Source organism: Choloepus didactylus, chromosome 4 (genome assembly GCF_015220235.1).
Source record: "Choloepus didactylus isolate mChoDid1 chromosome 4, mChoDid1.pri, whole genome shotgun sequence".
Classification (NCBI taxonomy): domain Eukaryota; kingdom Metazoa; phylum Chordata; class Mammalia; order Pilosa; family Megalonychidae; genus Choloepus; species Choloepus didactylus.
In genome coordinates, this window is record NC_051310.1 from 14,914,226 (window position 1) to 14,934,080 (window position 19,855).

The following is a 19,855-nucleotide window of genomic DNA, read 5'->3' on the forward strand; positions in this document are numbered from 1 at the left end:
CGAAGACAGTTGTATAAAAATGTAGCTTATGAGGGGTGTCAGTGGGATTGGGAAAGCCATAAGGACCACACTCCACTTTGTCTAGTTTATGGATGGATGTGTAGAAAAGTAGGGGAAGGAAACAAACAGAGAAAGGTACCCAGTGTTTTTTTTACTTCAATTGTTCTTTTTCACTCTAATTATTATTCTTGTTATTTTTGTGTGTGTGCTAATGAAGGTGTCAGGGATTGATTTAGGTGATGAATGTACAACTATGTAATGGTACTGTAAACAATCGAAAGTACGATTTGTTTTGTATGACTGCGTGGTATGTGAATATATCTCAATAAAATGATGATTAAAAAAAAAAAAAAAGAAGGGAAAGTTAAAAAAAAAAAAAAAACAAGGAAAAAAAAAAAGATGTAATGCCCCCTTGAGGAGCCTGTGGAGAATGCAGGGGTATTCGCCTACCCCACCTCCATGGTTACTAACATGACCACAGACATAGGGGACTGGTGGTTTGATGGGTTCAGCCCTCTACCACAGATTTTACCATTGGGAAGACGGTTGCTGCAAAGGAGAGGCTAGGCCTCCCTATGGTTGTGCCTAAGAGCCTCCTCCCAAATGCCTCTTTGTTGCTCAGATGTGGCCCTGTCTCTCTAGCTAAGCCAACTTGAAAGGTGAAATCACTGCCCTCCCCCCTACGTGGGATCAGACACCCAGGGGAGTGAATCTCCCTGGCAACGTGGAATATGACTCCCAGGGAGGAATGTAGACCCGGCATCGTGGGACGGAGAACATCTTCTTGACCAAAAGGGGGATGTGAAAGGAAATGAAATAAGCTTCAGTGGCAGAGAGAATCCAAAAGGAGCCGAGAGGTCACTCTGGTGGGCACTCTTACGCACAGTTTAAACAACCCTTTTTAGGTTCTAAAGAATTGGGGTAGCTGGTGGTGGATACCTGAAACTATCAAACTACAACCCAGAACCCATGAATCTCGAAGACAGTTGTATAAAAATGTAGCTTATGAGGGGTGACAAGGGGATTGGGAAAGCCATAAGTTCCACACTCCACTTTGTCTAGTTTATGGATGGATGAGTAGAAAAATAGGGGAAGGAAACAAACAAGACAAAGGTACCCAGTGTTCTTTTTTACTTCAATTGCTCTTTTTCACTCTAATTATTATTCTTGTTATTCTTGTGTGTGTGCTAATGAAGGTGTCAGGGATTGATTTGGGTGATGAATGTACAACTATGTAATGGTACTGTGAACAATCGAAAGTACGATTTGTTTTGTATGACTGCGTGGTGTATGAATATATCTCAATAAAATGAAGATTTAAAAAAAAAAAAAAAAGCTTACAATCTAGGAATCTTTACAATAAGCCTCATTGAACATTCTGTTCATTCTTATTGAACATCAATTGCCCAATCTCTGCCCATGTTCTTTCCCCTGATAACCTGTGCTCTCGAATTCAGTCTCAGCATTTGCTCATTATAGTTAGTTTATATTAGTGAGGCCTTACAATATTTGTCCTTTCATTTCTGGCTTATTTCACTTAACATAATGTTCTCAAGGTTCATTCACCTAGTTGCATGCCTCACAGGATTCGCTTTTATGCCACAACATTCCCATAGTATGGAAATTTAAGGAACTGTCATAGAAATCTTCAACTTAGAGCATGTATTAGGTTTTGCTGCTTTGGACAGCAAGTAATTAATATCTTGTTAAATTGCTGTTAAACATATAGCAGCCTAGTGAGTATATTGAAAACATCACTACAGCCACCAAAAATAGCATATGTACTGTGATGCTCTTTTTTTTTTTTTTTTAAGTTCAGTTTTATTAAAATATATTCACATACCATACAATCATCCATGGTATGCAATCAACTGTTGTGATGCTCTTTTTGTACTGAAAACTGGCCACAAAAGGAGAAAGCTAATGGAAAACTCTTGATTAAACTAGATTTTAATAGATTCTCATCTTTTCTTGCTTGAGTTAGTATGCAGAAAAAAACCTTTATTCTTTAGTGCAAAACAATAATAAAAGAATGTTTATAAACTATTGAAACCATATTTTTTCTTTGTCTAAGAAATCTCTGTTAAATAAACTTCTTATAGCACAAAATAATTTATAATCCTTTGCAAAGCAAGTATACTGAGGTCTACTAGAGTGTTATAGAGAGTGTACTACAGAAAAAGAAATTTTCTCTGAAATTTTGGATTTGGTTGGAGACTTCATTTTCTGTCTCTTAGAGCCAAACTTACTGAGTGGCACTGCTCATAGTGTGAACAAAAGAGGTGTAAAAAGACGAGACCTGGACATCGAAGAGCTTAGAGAGATCCTTTCTCCTCTCTTACCTTTTGTGCGAATTGAACACATCTTACCTATAAATAGTGAAGTCCTAAGTGATGCAGTAAGTGACTTTCTTCATTTATCCCTCTCTGAAAATAAAAAGCACAAAAATGTACAGGCTTCTTTTTTGTTTAATATTGTAAATAGTTTTATTGCTAATAGAGTATTGTAAAACATAAGTTTCATGAGGAAAGAGACAGATGTCTGTTTTGTTCAATATTGTGTCCCCCACCTCCCGTGTCTGGCACATGTATAAATAAATGTTTGGTGGATGAGAGTTAAGTGGGTAAATTGGTCTTTTGCAAGAGCATAATTTCTAGGGAAATTAATTCAGTAATTTACCCATGTGGAACAAGTAGATCGTTATTCAAAGAGGAAAAGGTAGAAATTACCTTTGGAGACTTTTCAAGGACTGCAATAAATTGGTTAGAGAGCAAGAAAGAGGGAGATTGGATCAACATAAAAAAGATTAATGAATCTATGATTCTGTTTCAGACCTAGTTTAAAAATTAATGGAACTGGTCATGTTACTTTGATAATTTTAAAAATTAGTGAATATTTTAAAACTAATAGAATTGCTCAAATTGTTGGATATTCTGTTTATTATACATGGGAAAAATAAAATAAATATTAGTTTTTCACAAGTTGGTATAAATTTAATGTAAATCTTATAAACATCGGAATCTTTTTTGAAATCACACAGAAACATCATAAAAATTATCCAGAAAAATAAATTAAGATTTTTTTTAAAGTTCTTTTAAAGGGAAATAATGAAGGAGGAATAACTCTTCTAGACTCTAAAATACATTAAAAACTAATCTTTAAACTGTGATGCTAATATAACAGACAAGACAAAATAGCCCAAAAAAAGATCCTAAAATAAGAATTAAATGCATAGTAAAGCTTTCACAAATCAGTATGGTGCTGAAATAACTGATTAGCAGATGAGGGAGGAAATTTGTTTAAAGTTAAATCCTCATTTCACTAGCACAGAAAAGTAATAATGCCTGTTAGATCAAAGAATTAAATATTAAATTGAAACATGGAAAAATCAGAAGAAAACAATTAAGTATTTATGGAATCTCTGATTTGAAAATGTGTTTAGTCTCAGTAGTACTCACACACACATCTTAAAAAGCAAAATAAAAGAGTTAGTAATCATTTTTTTTTACCTGTTAAGCCAGTGATTTTTGAAATAATATTACTATATCATAGGACAGATGCGCCTGGTACATTGGTAACATTGCCAATTGCAACAATCCAAATGAATAGCAATTAGGCAAAATATTATCAAGAGCCAGTGATATGTTCATATTCTTTGATCTGCTCATTCCACTTTTAAATGCTGCCCTCAAGAAATAATTCCAAATATGGTTTAAAAATATACATACATATAGACATATATATGTACACAAAGATGTTTATTGTTACTTAAGTATTATATAAACATTTAGAAATAACCTAAATGTCTAATAATGGGGAAAATGGAAGTAAACTATAGTATAACTCCCCAACAAAGTATTTTGCTGCCCTGAACTAACATAGCCCTGAACTAAAAAGACTAATATAGCAACATGGAAAATGCTAATGATGATGACTAAAAAAGGATACAAAATATGTATTTTTATGTATGTTAGAATCCAAGTAGGTAAAAATTCATTTGAAAAAGGCTGGAAGAAAATACATCAATATTATTACAGTTGTAATAGTTTAGAGTTATGAGGGCTTTTTTCTTTTCTCTGTTTTCTAAATACTATGTAATGCTGTATTTTATCAGTTACGAATAATTTTAACTGATGCCTCAATTAGGTGTTTATAATATTTAGCAAGAGTAACATTGGAGAAACAAATTCTGGTTTTGTTCAAAATTTGGGATTCAAACCGAAGTGAATACTATATTTGGTTTAGAAAAATAATTTAGAACTTTAGTTTAGTAGTCTTAGAAGAAATGTATATATATATATATCTCTGTTCTTACTTCCATTCCTAACCCTTAAGTCCCCAGTAGAGGTTTGCTAATAATGGCTGTTAACCTTAGCGCTCTCTTAGAATCTACTAGGCACTGTGCCAAGGGCTCTTATCTGCATTACCTTCATTTAATCCTCACAATCCCTGATGAGCTGTAGGTACTTGATTTATATTCGTTCGGTATAGATGAGGAAACAGCAGGACCACAACATTCAGTTAGCTGTGCAGTGCCCCATCTCCAGGGCCATACAGGAGCCCTTGAGGGGAAGCCCAGGTAAATGAGATGGCCAAAGTCACATGGATGTTAAATTGGAGAGTTAGGGTTTGAGCCAAGTTGGCCTTCTCCTAGAGCCCTGCTCCTAATTACCATGCTCTCCTGCCTTGCATCCTTGTTCTGTAGATAGAGGCCCAAGTAGATGTTACTGCATTGTTTTGTTTAGGATGGGGTGGGGAGCAGAGATGGAATCAGTTCCTAGTTGAGTAAGGAAAAAAATAAAAACTGGTTTTCATTGAGGATTCTGAAAGTTACTCCAACTCATTACAGTTTTTAATTATTGTGTCTTTCGTTTTTAAAAATATTCCTGTGTTAGAGGAAAAATTGGAAATTATAGTACCTTTATATTGCTGAAGCCTTTAAATATTACTAAATATTTCTGGTATTTTTAAATTTTGCATATATTTCTAAATTTTTATTTAAATGTAAGTTTGAACATTCTGATATATAGGTGTAAATATTTTGTCTTAGTAGTTGGTATTGGAGTGCTACATAAATCTGTAGTTTATCTAAATATGTATATTTTTTTCTAAGATGAAAAGAGGCTTGATTAGCACTCCTCCATCAGATATGCTTCCTACAACAGAAGGTGGAAAGTCGAACGCCTGGTTAAGGCAAAAAAATGCTGGTATATACGTTCGTCCTCGACTGTTCTCTCCCTATGTGGATGAAGCAAAGGTAACAAAATCCATTTTAAGATATTAGACTACTTTATTGCAAACTATCTTCACAAAGATGCTTATTGTGGCATTATTTAAATATTTGGAAATAACCTAAATGTTCAACAGTAGGGAAAGTAAAAGTAGTAAAAGTAAATTCTAGTTTGTCCTTGTGGAGTGCACTCCCTTTATCCAGTGTATGAATGGATGAGTAGAAAAATGGGGACAAAAAACTAAACGAAAAATAGCAGGGGGGTGATTTAGGTGTTCTTTTTTACTTTTATTTTCTTATTCTTATGTTCACTTTTTCTGGTACAAGGAAAATGTTCAAAAAATAGATTGGGGTGATGAACGCACATCTGTATGATGGTACTGTGAACAGTTGCTTGTACACTTTGGATGATTGTAGGGTATGTGAATGTATCTCAATAAAATTGAATTTAAAAAATTCTAGTTTGTCTACTCAACAGAATACATGTCTGAAATGTTCAGTTATCAAACATGTTTTAAAAGCTTAGGTCATGTTACAATGCATTTTACATTTTTCTCAATTTAGTTACCTTGCAAATTGTTAATTTGGGGAAAAAAATTCATTTTACCAGAATAGTTGTAAGTATTTTGTGGTTTTGAGGATGGGAAAAAATGTTTTGAAAGAAGATCACACTCATTTTGTCTTCCTTAGTAAACTAAAAGAATGCTGTGATTTCTTGTAACACTGCTTTAATAATTGACTGTTGGGAACTGTGTTTAGTTTTTGAATACATGCTCATACTAAGACAAAATTTCAGACCTATTAGGTAAATAGTTGGCCCTATTTATATTATAATAAAAAGCTCTCCTAGAAACTATGGTAATGTATTAGAAATGAAATACTGTAATTTGTATTAGATGCATTCAGCCATAGTAACTTTGGGGGGGGGGGGGTAGGCTTTTAAGGAATTAACAGCCTTTGAAAATCAGAAATCACATCAAGCTTTCTGAAATAAATTTAAAAGTCAAAACCATTTGGGTATAAAATTAAGTTTCCTTTAAACATTTTTATTTTCAGAGTTCCTAATTTAATATATATGAGAGGATTTGTGGGAATTTTACCTTATTTTATTGAATAAATTGATAATCTCATTCCTATTGAGTAGTTGGCATTTTAAGTAGTTGTAAAATACAGGAACAAAATGGAAGAGTTAGGTCTGGTCTTTTTAAAATAGGTTTCATTCTAAAAGTCACTCAGGTTGCTAAAGCCTTCACAGAAGGTTGAGTCTGGTGGTAAAAGATCTGTGATAAACTGGACCCCACCTCTATTCTTTTCTGACTCAACTCAGAATGGGACAGCGGAAAGCTAATCAGGCAACCCTCCTGGAACTTCTGTTTCTCAGATGGCCACGCGCATACATAAGTTTAAGTATAATTGCCCCCAGTAAATTTGCAAAATGTTTATACATTATCTCTTTTGGCCATTCTGAAGTTTGGTAAGATTGATTCATTTGAAACTAATATGATAAAGTTGGATTTATTTATAGGTCTGTAAAATTTAGTATCGTTGATATTTTGTATTTTGAACATCTTTCATTGGATCTGATATTTAGTCCATGCACACATTGTTTCCTTTATAATAATTTTATGTATTTTTTTCTGATTAATTTTATATCCTTCCATCAAATTTCAAATACTTCAATTAAAAGCGAACTTTTCAGAAGATGATTATTTCTTTTCAAAGATGCTCCAAAAAGATTCTTTAAAAGTTAAAAGAGGTTTAAACTTTATAAACTAGGAACAGTATATTAATTTCCTTTTTGTATGATGAAGGCAGTACTCTTCCTCCCAGTGTGATTTCCCAGAGGTGAAGGGTCGACTAATTCTAATAATACTGAATTATTATTTCAGTCAGTGCTAGACGAGATGATGGTGGAACAAACAGATCTTGTGCGTTTGCGAATGGTTAGAATGTCCAATGTGCCAGACACACTTTATATGGTCAGTAATGCCGTGCCACAGTGCTGTCACATGATCAGCCACCAGCAGATCAGCAGTAACCAGTCAAGCCCTCCTTCAGTTGTAGCCAATGAAATTCCAGGTAAGGCATTTATATTTAAATGAATAATTTTATTCTTTTTGTAATTGCTAATGTTTGAACCCTTCTATATGTTGTAATTCTCTCCATGCCTCAGTACCCATTATGCATTTTTCTCTATAAAGAATAATACTTTATCAGCGTTCTGTTTTGTGTTTCATTTTACATTATCAAGTTTATACAGTTTTCCAATTTAGAGCAGTTTCTCAACTTTGGCCCTATTGACATTTAGGGCTGGGTAATTTTACATTGTGGAGAGCAATATTGTGCGTTGTAGGATGTTCAGCAGCATCCATGGCCTGTATTCACTAGATGCCAGGAGCACCACCCTTCCCCAGCCCCCAGCCCAAGCTGTGGCAACCAAAAATGTTTCCACACATTGTGAAATGTCCCCTGGGGGGCAAAATCACTCCCTGTTGAGAACCCCTGGTTTAGAGGAATTCAGGTTTTTCATCACCATGGAGTGGTTCTCACATTTTAAGACTCTTTGGGAGAGTAGTATGAACTTAACACCTGGTAAACTTCTTTGAATCTACATATGCTCAAAAAGAATGTGATCCCCATTGGTTTCCTGGAGATCCAGTTTCCCAAGATCAGCTACATGAAACTTGAAGTGCAAGTCTTAAGATTTTGGGGGAATTGGCCATAGATGGAGGTGAGCATCAGTTAATGTTGACTTTAGCCAAAGGGCATTAGTGTCATTTTCTTTCTAAAACAGTAGTGATCCAGTGGTCAGAAATTTATAGCTTTTGCCAGTTGCCATCACAAGATTCAAAATAAAAATCAGCAAACTACAGCCTTAATGGGAATGGTGCAATTCATTTCCTCTGTCTCAGTTTCAATTAAAGATAAATAAAAGACATTGGGCAGAACTTTTAGTTGAACATATGCATTTTCTTCCAGGACCAATATCTTTAATTAGCTGTTGCCTTTTCAGTTTGGGCCACTACACACTTACTTAAAGCATACAGTGTGAAGAAGAGTATTTCTTTAGCTGGTTTGTACAGATTTTGAAGCTTTGGTAATTGACAGTTTTTATAGGCTTGAGTTAATACAATTGAATATTAGCACAAATTAATATTGGAACTGAACTTCAGAAGCCCAAAGATATTCACAATTAAGCATGCTCAGAAAAATAAGACTTGTCTTTCTGTGGTTTAGCCAGTGAGTCCCTATTCGTGTGTCATCATAGCTTCTTTCTTCCTTACCAGCCTTTGAATTCTAAACTCTGGCCATGCCAATGACTTATACCATGCTGTCTCTCGCTTGCATGTTTTACACATGCCTGGTCCTGCAGCTTGGAAGATCTTTACCCTGCTTTCTTTGTCTGGCTAGTTCCCTCTCTTTCTTTCAGATTCCACTCAAAATTCACCTCATCTAGGAAGCCTTTCCTGCTTGCCTTCAGTCTGGGTTGGATGCCCCTTTGAATCCCTTCAGCATCCTGTGTGTATTTCTGTTCATGGGCATTTATGACCCTGTAGTGGACTTTTGAGCTTAGTTTACTTCAGTAAAGCCTGAGCTCTTTGAGGGCAGGAGCCATGTCTTTCATTCTGTGAACACTAACACCTGATCCAATCCAATCTTGTGAAGATAAGAGGTTCTCTGTATACAGCAATTATGTATCTTGCACATAATAAACTGTATTTAAACTGAATTTAACTGTATTTAAAGTCAGTATTTAAAACTTACTTGAATAAAAGAATGAATATATTTAAAGACTTATGAAATATCCTGAGATTTAGAAGAGAACATGAACAAATAAAATTTTATTTGGGCTGTGAACTAAAATAATACAAATGAGGAGCTGTTTGGTTATGATCAAGAGCCTTTTTTGGCACAGTGAAATTTTAAAACCTTGAAATGTAATTAGAGATATATAAATTCATATGTTGCCAGGAAATTAAAATACTATCAAAATTTTGTGTACAAAAATACTGAGGCAGAATGCATGCTATCCCCTTGTGTTCACTGAGGGGTCTTTTACGTAGCTCATGTATTTTGCCTACGCACTGTTTTTCTTCTTCTAGTTCCTCGTCTCCTCATTATGAAAAACATGGTCAGGCGTCTGCAGGAACTACGACACACTGAGCAGGTGCAGAGAGCCTATGCACTTAACTGTGGGGAAGGCGCCACCGTCAGCTATGAAATTCAGATTCGAGTATTGAGAGAGTTTGGTCTTGCAGATGCTGCTGCAGAGCTCCTACAGGTAGGAAACAGCATTTAACTGTATTTAAAATAGGACACCTCGCTCATTATTCAGGGAGTATTTTAGACATTCCAGGGAGCACTCACAGCATGCCTCTTTTTCCTAGGACATGCTCTTTTGCTGCCTCAAGAATCTTGGATAACCTGAAAGCACCTCCTGGTGAGAGGTGGTGTGGTGAGGGAGACTGAGCACAGGTTCTGCATTTATATCCTGGCTCTGCTGCTTACTAGTTGGTTAACTTGGGGCAAGTTACTTAACTCTCTGAGCATCAGTTTCCTTACTTATAAAATGGATTGTTGTGAAGATAAGTGGTGCTCTGTATACAGCAATTATGTATCTTGCACATAATAAGCATATAAAGGGTGACTGCTAAAAGTTCCATGGTGTGTATGCCCAACAGAGATGGCAGAGGAAGTTGAAAATTCCGACTCCACTGCTCTCTCCCCCTGGTTTCATCACTGGATTACTGGATTTCAGGTTTGGCCTACTACCATACTTCTAGATTTTCAGGATGTCGCTCTTTTTTCTCCATCCTGCCCCTTATGCAAGAAATTTCTTGCCTGAGCATTCAGACCCTGTAAGCATGAGAATTGAGGAGTGAATGCTTTTCGTTTAACCCAGAAGGAAAAAAATCCAGTCATTTCTAGTAATTATGAGGTACAAGAGCAATAGCACTGGGCAGGGAAACGAAGCAATAGCATTGGCTTTACAGTTAAGATAGAAGTTGTAAAGTAGTATGATCATAGCCACTAAATCCCAGCCTAACACAATTTCATTTCATCTGGTCAAGTGATTGAGTGGTTTGCTTGCCACTGACTCCGAACTCCTTTAGCCTGAGTCTGTAAAAGGTAAACGTGCTATGGTATTCTTGTGATAGAGCAGCAGGCCATTTTAAGTTCTTGAGCTTCATTTTTTGCCATGGGTTTCATCTCTAAAATACATGTAGTTTGGTTTTCTATTCATTTCTATTCCCTTTGCCATTCTAAATTGCATCTTAATTTAATTATGTTATCTAAAAAGTTTGTAATTATGTATTCTCGTGTAATGTTTATCAAAACACCAGTCAAACTTAGTCGTGTGTAATTTATAAGAAATTATCTTATGGTTTGCATTTCAGACTGAGAGCATGCAGATGTTTTGTCAGAAAGTTTTAGGAGGATCCTTAGTTATATACTTTTTCTTACTTTGGTGTTTAATGTTAATTTTACCTTTCTTAGCAAATATTACTTGTATTAGATTTTATTACCTGTTTTTACATTATTACAAAATCTTGCAAGAAATTACTGACCTGATTGATGGAATAGTCAATCAAGAAGCTCTCTTTTATAGCAGTATATTTGGTTATACTCAGTCCTTTTATACTATTATTAAAGTAATTTTTTTGTTGGGCTTCTGGACTAGAAAAATATGCTGTACCTTTTATTCTCACTGAATGTGGTGTTTTTTACAGGAAGGTTACTTAACTCTTTCACTCTGTAAATCCCCATCTAGGAAATCTTCTAATAAATATCCTTTCTTTTTTTTTTTTTTAATCTCCCTTAGAATCCTCACAAGTTCTTTCCTGATGAACGTTTTGGGGATGAAAGCCCGCTCTTGACAATGAGGCAGTCTGGCAGATGTCGAGTTAACAGTACCCCTACCACAGAAACCATGTTTACAGACCTGGACTCTCTTGTGGCCTTCCATCCACCCTTGCCCCCTCCTCCACCTCCATACCACCCCCCAGCTACTCCAATTCATAACCAGCTCAAAGCAGGTTGGAAACAAAGACCTTCCAGCCAGCATCCTTCACGTTCATTTTCTTATCCCTGTAATCATTCACTGTTTCACTCCAGAACAGCTCCTAAAGCTGTCCCTCCTCCAGTCTATTTGCCCAGTGTTAAAGCGGCACTGCCCGACTGTGCCAACACTGCAGGACTGGGGAGACAGACGGTAGCTGCCGCCGCAGCCGCTGCCGCATCAGCAGCAATAACGTCTGAAAAACAAGTGGTAAGTCAACTTAGATAACTAACTGGAAGTAAAGAGTTTAAGGAATATTAGAAACAGTTCCTTTGGCCCCAAGCTCCCCACTAGTACTCAGCAGTGCCCAGAAGTGTTACTGACAAAAAGCATAGACTTGAGGGGTGTGGAAAAGATAGTGTCGGTGAATAAGAAAGGACGGGAGAAGAGAGACTAGAGGTGTATTTGGTGGGAGTAGCACGGTTCCTTCCTAATCCTTATTTTAATTGCAAATATTAGAAACGAGTAGGGTTACTGGACAATACAAGTGGATATACCAGTTTCATAATGTTCTATTCAAGCACTTGTCTAGAATATGTGACTAAGTACCCAAATCTAAGTGCAAGAATCTACTGTCCTACAGAATGCTTTGATGGAACGAGAAGGGGAAGTTCTTTATGGCTAACTATACCATCAGGGACAAGGTAGCAGAAGTCTCCCTACTCAGAAAATGGGCAGAAAATTAGTCCACATGTCTCTGTCTCCGACAGGCTCATCCATCAGAGCCCTTGTTTGACTTTGAATCACAGGAGTTAGTGCTAGTAGATATTAAGAGAATTTCTTGCTTGATATTATACCACATTAGAGGCTGAATTTCTATCTTAGGTAATACATTTAGGGGGAAAAAGTTATTTTTAAGACTTCCTACTCAGCATTTAATATAGAGAAAAACAAAAGATACATTTAGTTCAGGGAAGGTTCATTGAGCTACAGACTGATGTACACCTTGGTTCAAAGTGTGATCCTTCCTTACCTTCTCACACTCAGCTTGCTCCTCTCCCTGCGACACACCCCCCCTTCCCACACCCCCGAAAAAGAAGCATCAAGAGTTGATAGTGTGTGATAAACCAAATTCCCATCCTGTTGGCTTGGCCTTGGTTCTACAATTACAAAGTTTCTACTGCTTTGCATTTTAAATCAAACTCCCTTTAAAGGTAATCTATTTGTATGTTCATTGCAGTCTTGATTATAGTGAAAAATTGGAAACACCCCAAGTGTCCAGCAGTGGGAAAATGGTTAAATAAGTCATGGGTCATCAGTACAGCGGAATATTACAGTGATTGACATTGGTGATTGCAAAGACAACTTAATGACAACTACATATATATACTAAGTTTTCTGAAAAGTGGTATATATGCAAGGATACAAAGGGAGAAGGGGTGAGAAAAATATCTCAAAATGTTAACAGTGATTATCTCTGTGGGGAAGGTTGGTGTGATTCTTTTTTTTTTTTTTTGGCTTTATAGCTTTCTGTATTTTTATATTTCTTAAAAATAAGCATGTACTAGTCTTATAATCAGTGAACATCATTTTTATGAAGAAGCTTCATTGGCCTTTTTTTAAAAAATGCCCCTCTCCCCTTTACTCTGTTTGCAGTGTACACAACCTGTGCTAAATGATCTAATGCCAGATATCGCCATGGGTGTATCCACATTGTCACTCAAGGACAGAAGGCTTCCAGAACTTGCCGTGGACACAGAATTAAGCCAGTCAGTTTCTGAAGTAGGACCAGGGCCTCCTCAGCATCTATCATGTGTTCCACAGAGACATACACACACTTCTCGAAAGAAACACACACTGGAGCAAAAAACAGATGCTAGAGAAAATCAGCATGAATATCCAGATTTCTATGACTTCTCAAGTGCTGCTTGCAGACCTTCTGCTCCTGCTCCTTGCAGACGTACTCCTTCCCCTTCCCAAGGGGGATATTTTGGTCCTGATTTGTATAGCCACAATAAGGCCTCAACAAGTGGCTTAAAGTCAGCCTACCTACCTAGCCAATCCTCTCCTAAAAAACAGGAAGAAGCTAGGAGAGAATATCCGCTTTCCCCTGATGGGCATCTACACAAACAAAGGAATGAGTCAATACATCTTGATGTAGTCGAGCAACCTTCCCAGCGATCAGACTTTCCTTTGGCAGCCCCAGAAAATTCCAGTAATGGTCCAGTCCACTTCAGGGGACGAACAGCAGTAGAAACTGACTTGACTTTTGGGCTGACTCCTAACAGACCTTCACATTCTGCATGTGGCCCTGAAGCTCCAGAAGAGAGATCCAGCAGGAGGGTGGCAGACAGTGAGTCTCTGGGCCATGGAGCTCAGAGAAGTTCAGATTTGGAAAGGGAGGATTCAGTAAGCAGAGGAAGGAGGTCACCAAGCAAGCCAGACTTCCTCTACAAAAAGTCTGCCCTCTGAGAGCAACCTCCAAGTCCTCTGTGCCTGAGATGTGAAACATCCCATTTATGATGTAACCCAACAACTTATGGACCAGTTTATTGATGCCAGCTGATAATTCAGTTTCACATTATTTTATACTAATTTTTTGTATATATATGTTTATTAGGCGTAGCATGCTAAGAAGGTTATTTTGAATGCTGCATCTATTTTGTGTTTGAACAATTGTGTGAGGAAGCATTTTTAAGAGCGAGCAAGCTGGCACTTTTTTTTCTCTTTACAAAATGATGGAATTTTTTTTGCACTTGTACATTTATTTTACCTGTATTGATTTTATATCAGTATGTTAACTTTATTGCCACATTTAAAGAACTGTATTTTCATACTTTTTTGCATTTTACTTTTCATCACCCAATTTCCACGTGCATTGGATTGCACACTAAGATGTATTTTCTTATGAAATAGTTCTGTGTTTATTTTTTAATTATAGAAATTCCAAAGAACAGCACATCAAAATGCTCCTCTCTTTTCAGTAATTGTTTTAGTTCGGAAATCTTCCTATTCAATCTCTATTAATCCCACGTCATTCTTTTGTAATAAGTCTTGGGAGCTGGTCCTCATTCCTTCAGCAGGAGTCCACTCAGGATGCTGAAGTTTTCCAAGGTTCAGAAGAGAGCGTGGAAGGAGAAAAACCTTCCTTGTGGTACCAGCTAAAGCTGTTGCTTTTTTCAAAGTGTGGATTCTGGTGGTATGGATTTAGAACTTCACTAAATCGGGTTCTAAGAGATCGGATTACTTGGAATTACAAAGCAGTAGAAATAGCAAATTAACTGAAAGATTTTACTGCCTGGATTTCCGATTCTGAGAGTCGACTCCCCAGCTGCAACGGGTGACATGCCTGCTGCTGCCTTCAGTTGTCTTGCTCTCAAAAGGAAAAAAAAACAAAAAACAAAAGGGCTTCAGTCTATGGATGTCATTTGGTGTTTGAAAGCATATTTTTTTAACAATGTTTTTCAAAGTATGTCTGAACTTTGCCGTGCTATAAAAAGTTGTTGTATAATGCATAATGCTTTGCCACCAAAAAAAAGGAAAAAGAAAAAAAATTTTTCAGTTAAACACTACATGTCCTACTTGAACTCCACCGGGGATGCTGGTTTGGGCATTTCACTGAACCACTGCAGCACACGGGATATTTTAAGATCCTCTCCCTTGGAAGGGCAATGGGTGAGCTAAGGACTGTTTTTTTCTTACTCTCCAATGTAAATATATTAGTATTTGAGTTTTTAAATTACATCAACATTATTTGAGCATTCACTTTGTATTTTTTACAAACACACACACACACACACACAGCCGTAGCACTTAGAAGAAAAGAGACTTTCTGAACATTCCCTCATAGGAAGGATGTTTGGAAACCTCTTTTCCATGTATGTCTATATATATAACTATAACTCACTCACAGTCACTCTGAAACTATGCAGGGCCAGGGAGCCTTTACAAGCTACCGTATAAATGAGTTACATGCACTTTCAAGTAAATAGGTTTCTATTAGGTGTCAACAACTCTGATTTTTCCCAAAACTGTATCTTCTCTTACAATCTTTTCCTACTTTACCCTGTGGATATACACTCAGGAATAATCTGACATTTAAAAAAATCCTAACAGTAGATAGTCTCAAAGATGAGACCCATGTCAGTATATCTATTTACACCGGCAAACTGCTTGCCTGGCTAGTTAGCTGCTGCTAGTGCATCTGTCGATGTGGGTCATGTTGCATCCCGCTCTCCAGTCTCCCCAAGTTAACACTAGTCTACTGTAAGGGTGGCTGCGCATCGCCTTCAAGGCCCCTTTTTTAAAGATAAAAAAACATAGGACTCTGTTCTCATTTTTAGGAGGTTTGACTCTTATAATAGATGATGGTGTCTTTTGAAGCCCAATCTCTGTCTGTCTTAAGAAACAAAAGTTGTTAATTCCATGATACTCCTTAATGTGAATTTTTGTGGGTTAACATGAATTATTTTGATATAGTTTTAAATTTCTCTTCTGAATCAGACTGTACTAACCTGATCCTGCAAAGAAGAATGAATAGACCTAATTTGGATGAGGGGGGAAAAAAGTTCTCATCTCTGACCTTGTTTTTTAAAATGTTAGAATACAGCTATTGATCCCACATATTCATTTGCCGAAAAATTCATTGAATATTCTTTCATATCCCAAAAACATAATTATAAAGATAAATGGCCACTGTTCATATTTTATTTAATTTGTGACATTTGCTTTTAATAATTTAGTAGCTTACCTGGGCAAACTGTGTGTATAAAGGGAAACTTTGCTTTAATTTATGGGATTGTGGACTGATATGACTAGCAGAAAGTAAAACGATGTGGTTTTTTGTGTGTTAGGGTGTTAGTGGACTTACTAATGTATCTTGTGGAGTATGGTTAATATCAGTTAAGTTGAATAGCTACGTGCCTCTGGCTTTTGAACCCATCTAGTAAATCTTTTTGAATGCTGTATTAAGATAAATGTGAAGTCTGCATAAGATTGCTCTCAGAAAAAAAAAAAAATAGACATATAAAATAAAACTTAGGCCACAGGAACTGGCATTTTACTTGGTATAGCAATTTGATGAGAACCAAATCAAAAAATACCAGCTCTCCTTTGGAGGCCATGGACAATCGGGCCGTTCAGACAATCACCACTTTCGTACCCATTGTGTGTTGAGATTAGAGAATAACCATTTAGATCATAGAGTAGAAAGAGAAAATTCAAGTTTCTTAAAGATGCTGTTGGTCTTTTTCTTATGTTTTTGTTTTAGTTTTGTGGTTTTGATGAGTAATTTCTTAAGTTCAAAGTTCCCTGTGACTCCTAAAGAAAAAAATAGCAGCATGAAAAGTAAAAAATTATTCCTGAAATGCAGTTGTTTAAATTTTTCACGTAACATATCCTTTCTCACATTCCCCCTTTAGCTTTTCCTAGGCACAAGTTCCTAGACTTTTAAGCTATCCTGACATTTTGATAAACAGTTAGATTTTAAGGATTTTTAGTGAGAGGTCTGTATATTTAAGTCTTTCTGTAGAACTCTCTGTGAAATTTTACGTAATTTTTGTTTGAGCTTCCTCAAAAAAAATCTTGTTTTTATTACAATTGTCATCCTTTATTGACTTTTCTTTTGATTTGATGTTCAAGTTCTAGCAGTGGACACACTACGTGTGCAAATGAATTACAATGGTGATGCAGAATTTAAAGGGAAAACCACAATGCGTCAGCAGAAGGGGGCTCAGAGCTGACGTCCACTGTCGTTCTCTAGAGGGGAAGGAGGAACATTTCTCAGTAACTATGCTAGCAAAAGATGTAATTTCCTGACGTTTTGTTTGCTTTGAGTTTCATGAAACAGTTGTGAGATACTTGTTTTGCCATTCTAAGGCATTAATGTTTTTATCTTAGGACCGAATTCAAAGGGAAATGCTTATTTGACTTTTTAAAATTATTTGGTTGACTTTCAACTTTCTTTAGTTATTAAAATAGCAGTGATGGGTGCTATTCCCAGTTCTGCGATGGTTTACTTTGTCTAATAAATAATTTACTTTCAAACCTCACTACAGCTAATCTTTCTAAAAGAGTTACTGTGCACACAGCTAAAAGGTATTTTACTATTTTCCATCAATACTGTTGTATGAACAATGTTTTATCAAATGTATTTTTGTCCTACAGATTGCAATAGTTATATAATTACTGTATTGGCAAGTCTTGTTTTTTTTTTCCCCTCTAGAAAACCCTAAGACTGTGTGTCAGCTTTCCATTTCTTGAGTATTACAAAGCTGTGGCTGTTTCTATAGAAAGAACACTTGCAAGCGTGTGTCTTGAAATTCACCTTTTGTGTTAGTTTGCTTATGTGGACTCTAAGAAGCAGGAAGGCTCTGGAAGCTCGTCGTGTGCACCTACACACTGGGCATCCTGCTCGTGGGGGTGGGGTGTCTGAAAGATAAAGATTCCTGAACTCAACTTGCTGTTTATGTACCACGTCTGTCCTAAAGAGAGGTGGTATCTTCTACAACACTACATTTCTTGTGGTTGTGCTGTTACTGGTATAAAGTCAAGTGCCTTCAATGCTAAAGGCTCAGAAATTTTTCTTAAACTGATTTCATGTCCTATGCAAGTGTTTTCTACAACCTGCATAAACAGTACTTTGTAAAACTTGTTTACGCTTCAATTGTACATAGTGTTTTTTAAAGAAATATATAGTATTTTTATTTAGGTACCTCCAAACTTGAATTCGTCTGTGTGAAGCATTGTAAAACGATACATTTCTCTTTTGAGTACCATTACAGTTGTACAAAGGTTTTCACTGGGTTCTATTTTTCTACTGTTACTGAGGAGCATGTAACACTGACTTTATCCTGCACATAGTTGGCATTTCAAATAAATGGCTTGTATAGAACCTGCTGAGTTGGATACAGTCTGTTTTAGCAGCAGAGCAGAAAGTCCTTGATTATAGAAATGATTATTCCCCCTAGGGTGGAATTGGAGGGGTGTTCTAGGTGAATTTCCCCCCTTTCTAGGATTTCAGACATTTTAATCTGAATCAAGTTCATTATTTTCTGTTATTTCTGAGCGATTTCATTTTACAAATTTGAGGAAAATGTGATTTGCCTGGAGTCTTCAAAAGAAGTTAAGTGTCCCCCCCACACGGACCAGGCACCCAGAACGTGCAAAGCTCTGTGCCCAGGGCAGGGGCAGTTCACAGCAGCCCAGATGCCAGGACTCTGCACGTTCAGGAGCCTGGGTTGAGGCTGAGCTTTTTTCTCTTTCAGGCTCAGGCTTAATAATATTTTTTAATATGAAAGAGAAAACGGAGTCATGATCTACATTCTAGGTTTCTGGAAAAAAAATTCCCCAAATGAAAAGTTTTATAATTTCCGTTTTTAAAAATTGCTATAAAATACCTCTTGTTTTAAATTTGGTTTTAATTATTTCTCTAGTAAGTTCTGTCCCAGCACTTCACTCTTCCTGCCAGGCTAGGCACAACTTAATTATATTTTGTAACCATCTTAATGTTAACTGGAGAATCAAGGTAAGATAAAATCTGAGGGTTTTGTGGGTGAGCTTCTTAAAAATCTGAAAAATAAAATTTAATAAATCAACTTTCATTTCTGAATTTGTATGTTATCCCTGGAAAAATGAATTCAAGCTAGCTTGATAAAACAAGATATCTGTTCTCAGGAACTGTAAACTCTTAACTGGAGATAACTTTTTCCCTAAAAACAATCAAAACAGTACAGAGCAGTAGGAGAGCATCAGGGCTGAGGGGAAGGCCGGGTTGAAGTGGCCCAGGAATGAATGGGAGGAGTCTAGTGAGAAAAATGCTGGATTTGTTGCTCAGCAGTTTATATATTCTTCCCCTGAATCCTTTAGTGAATTAGGTGCTACTTCCTTTAATGCTTTGTGAATTAGGTACTATTAGTGCCATTTTACACATGAGAACACTGAAGCACGGAGATGCTGAGTAGCAAATCATCCACCTCGTAATTCGGCGCATCCTGGGCTTAGACCCGGGCGTCTGGCTCCGGAGCCCAAGTTCTTGCTGTGTCCCCTCTCCATCATCCATCAGCGTTGCTCTGCGGACCAGCAAGTAGGGTGGGCCACGCCAGGGGACTGCAGCGTGCCGAGAGGCAGAGGTAGGTACAGGCGTGGCAGCCGTTTGTTCTGCCAACATTCCTTCACCCAGGGTTCACTGAGCAATTTCTGTCTGCTGGACACTGTGCCAGGCACTGAGGCAAGAGTAATGAAAAGACAGTCACGGTTAGCCCTGGACACTGACAGGGTCTTGAGGAAGAAAAGACATTGAGTAATTACAGAGGTGGTCCTGGGGATCTGACTGTCCTGGGGGTTGTGGGAGTGACCTTCGAGGTGCCCGTGAAGACAGAGTCAGGACCACAGGGCAGGGAGGTCGGGAGAATGGTTAGGGTTAGGGGGAAGGACAGAGGCCGAGGCAGGGAGGGCTGAGCCCTCGGCAAACTGTGGCTTCATGGTTGGGGTGACAAATGGGTGGGGGCCGATCTAGCCAGACCTCGAGGGGCAGGATAAGGATTTTGAAGTTGGTCCTAACAGCCACAGGAAGCGGCTCTAAGCAGGGGCTCGGGTCTGCGTATTCCTGGTCATTGGCCAATGTG

At 37.3% G+C, this 19,855-nt stretch overlaps 1 protein-coding gene across 3 annotated transcripts in view; it reads left to right on the plus strand.

The window, feature by feature from the left end:
• Positions 1-18,123, plus strand: part of BTBD7 (BTB domain containing 7) — a 129,459-nt gene extending 111,336 nt beyond the window's left edge. For 2 of the 3 annotated variants that reach the window (XM_037832011.1, XM_037832012.1), the window contains 6 exons: positions 2,238-2,398; positions 5,114-5,257; positions 7,120-7,309; positions 9,334-9,512; positions 11,055-11,501; positions 12,888-18,123. In XM_037832011.1, coding sequence (XP_037687939.1) covers positions 2,238-2,398; positions 5,114-5,257; positions 7,120-7,309; positions 9,334-9,512; positions 11,055-11,501; positions 12,888-13,703 — 1,937 coding nt within the window. In that variant the 3' untranslated portion in view covers positions 13,704-18,123. Of the gene's footprint in view, positions 1-642; positions 690-2,237; positions 2,399-5,113; positions 5,258-7,119; positions 7,310-9,333; positions 9,513-11,054; positions 11,502-12,887 lie in introns of those variants that run through there. The other variant, XM_037832013.1, reaches the window with a different exon arrangement.
• The last annotated feature ends 1,732 nt before the right edge of the window (positions 18,124-19,855 follow it).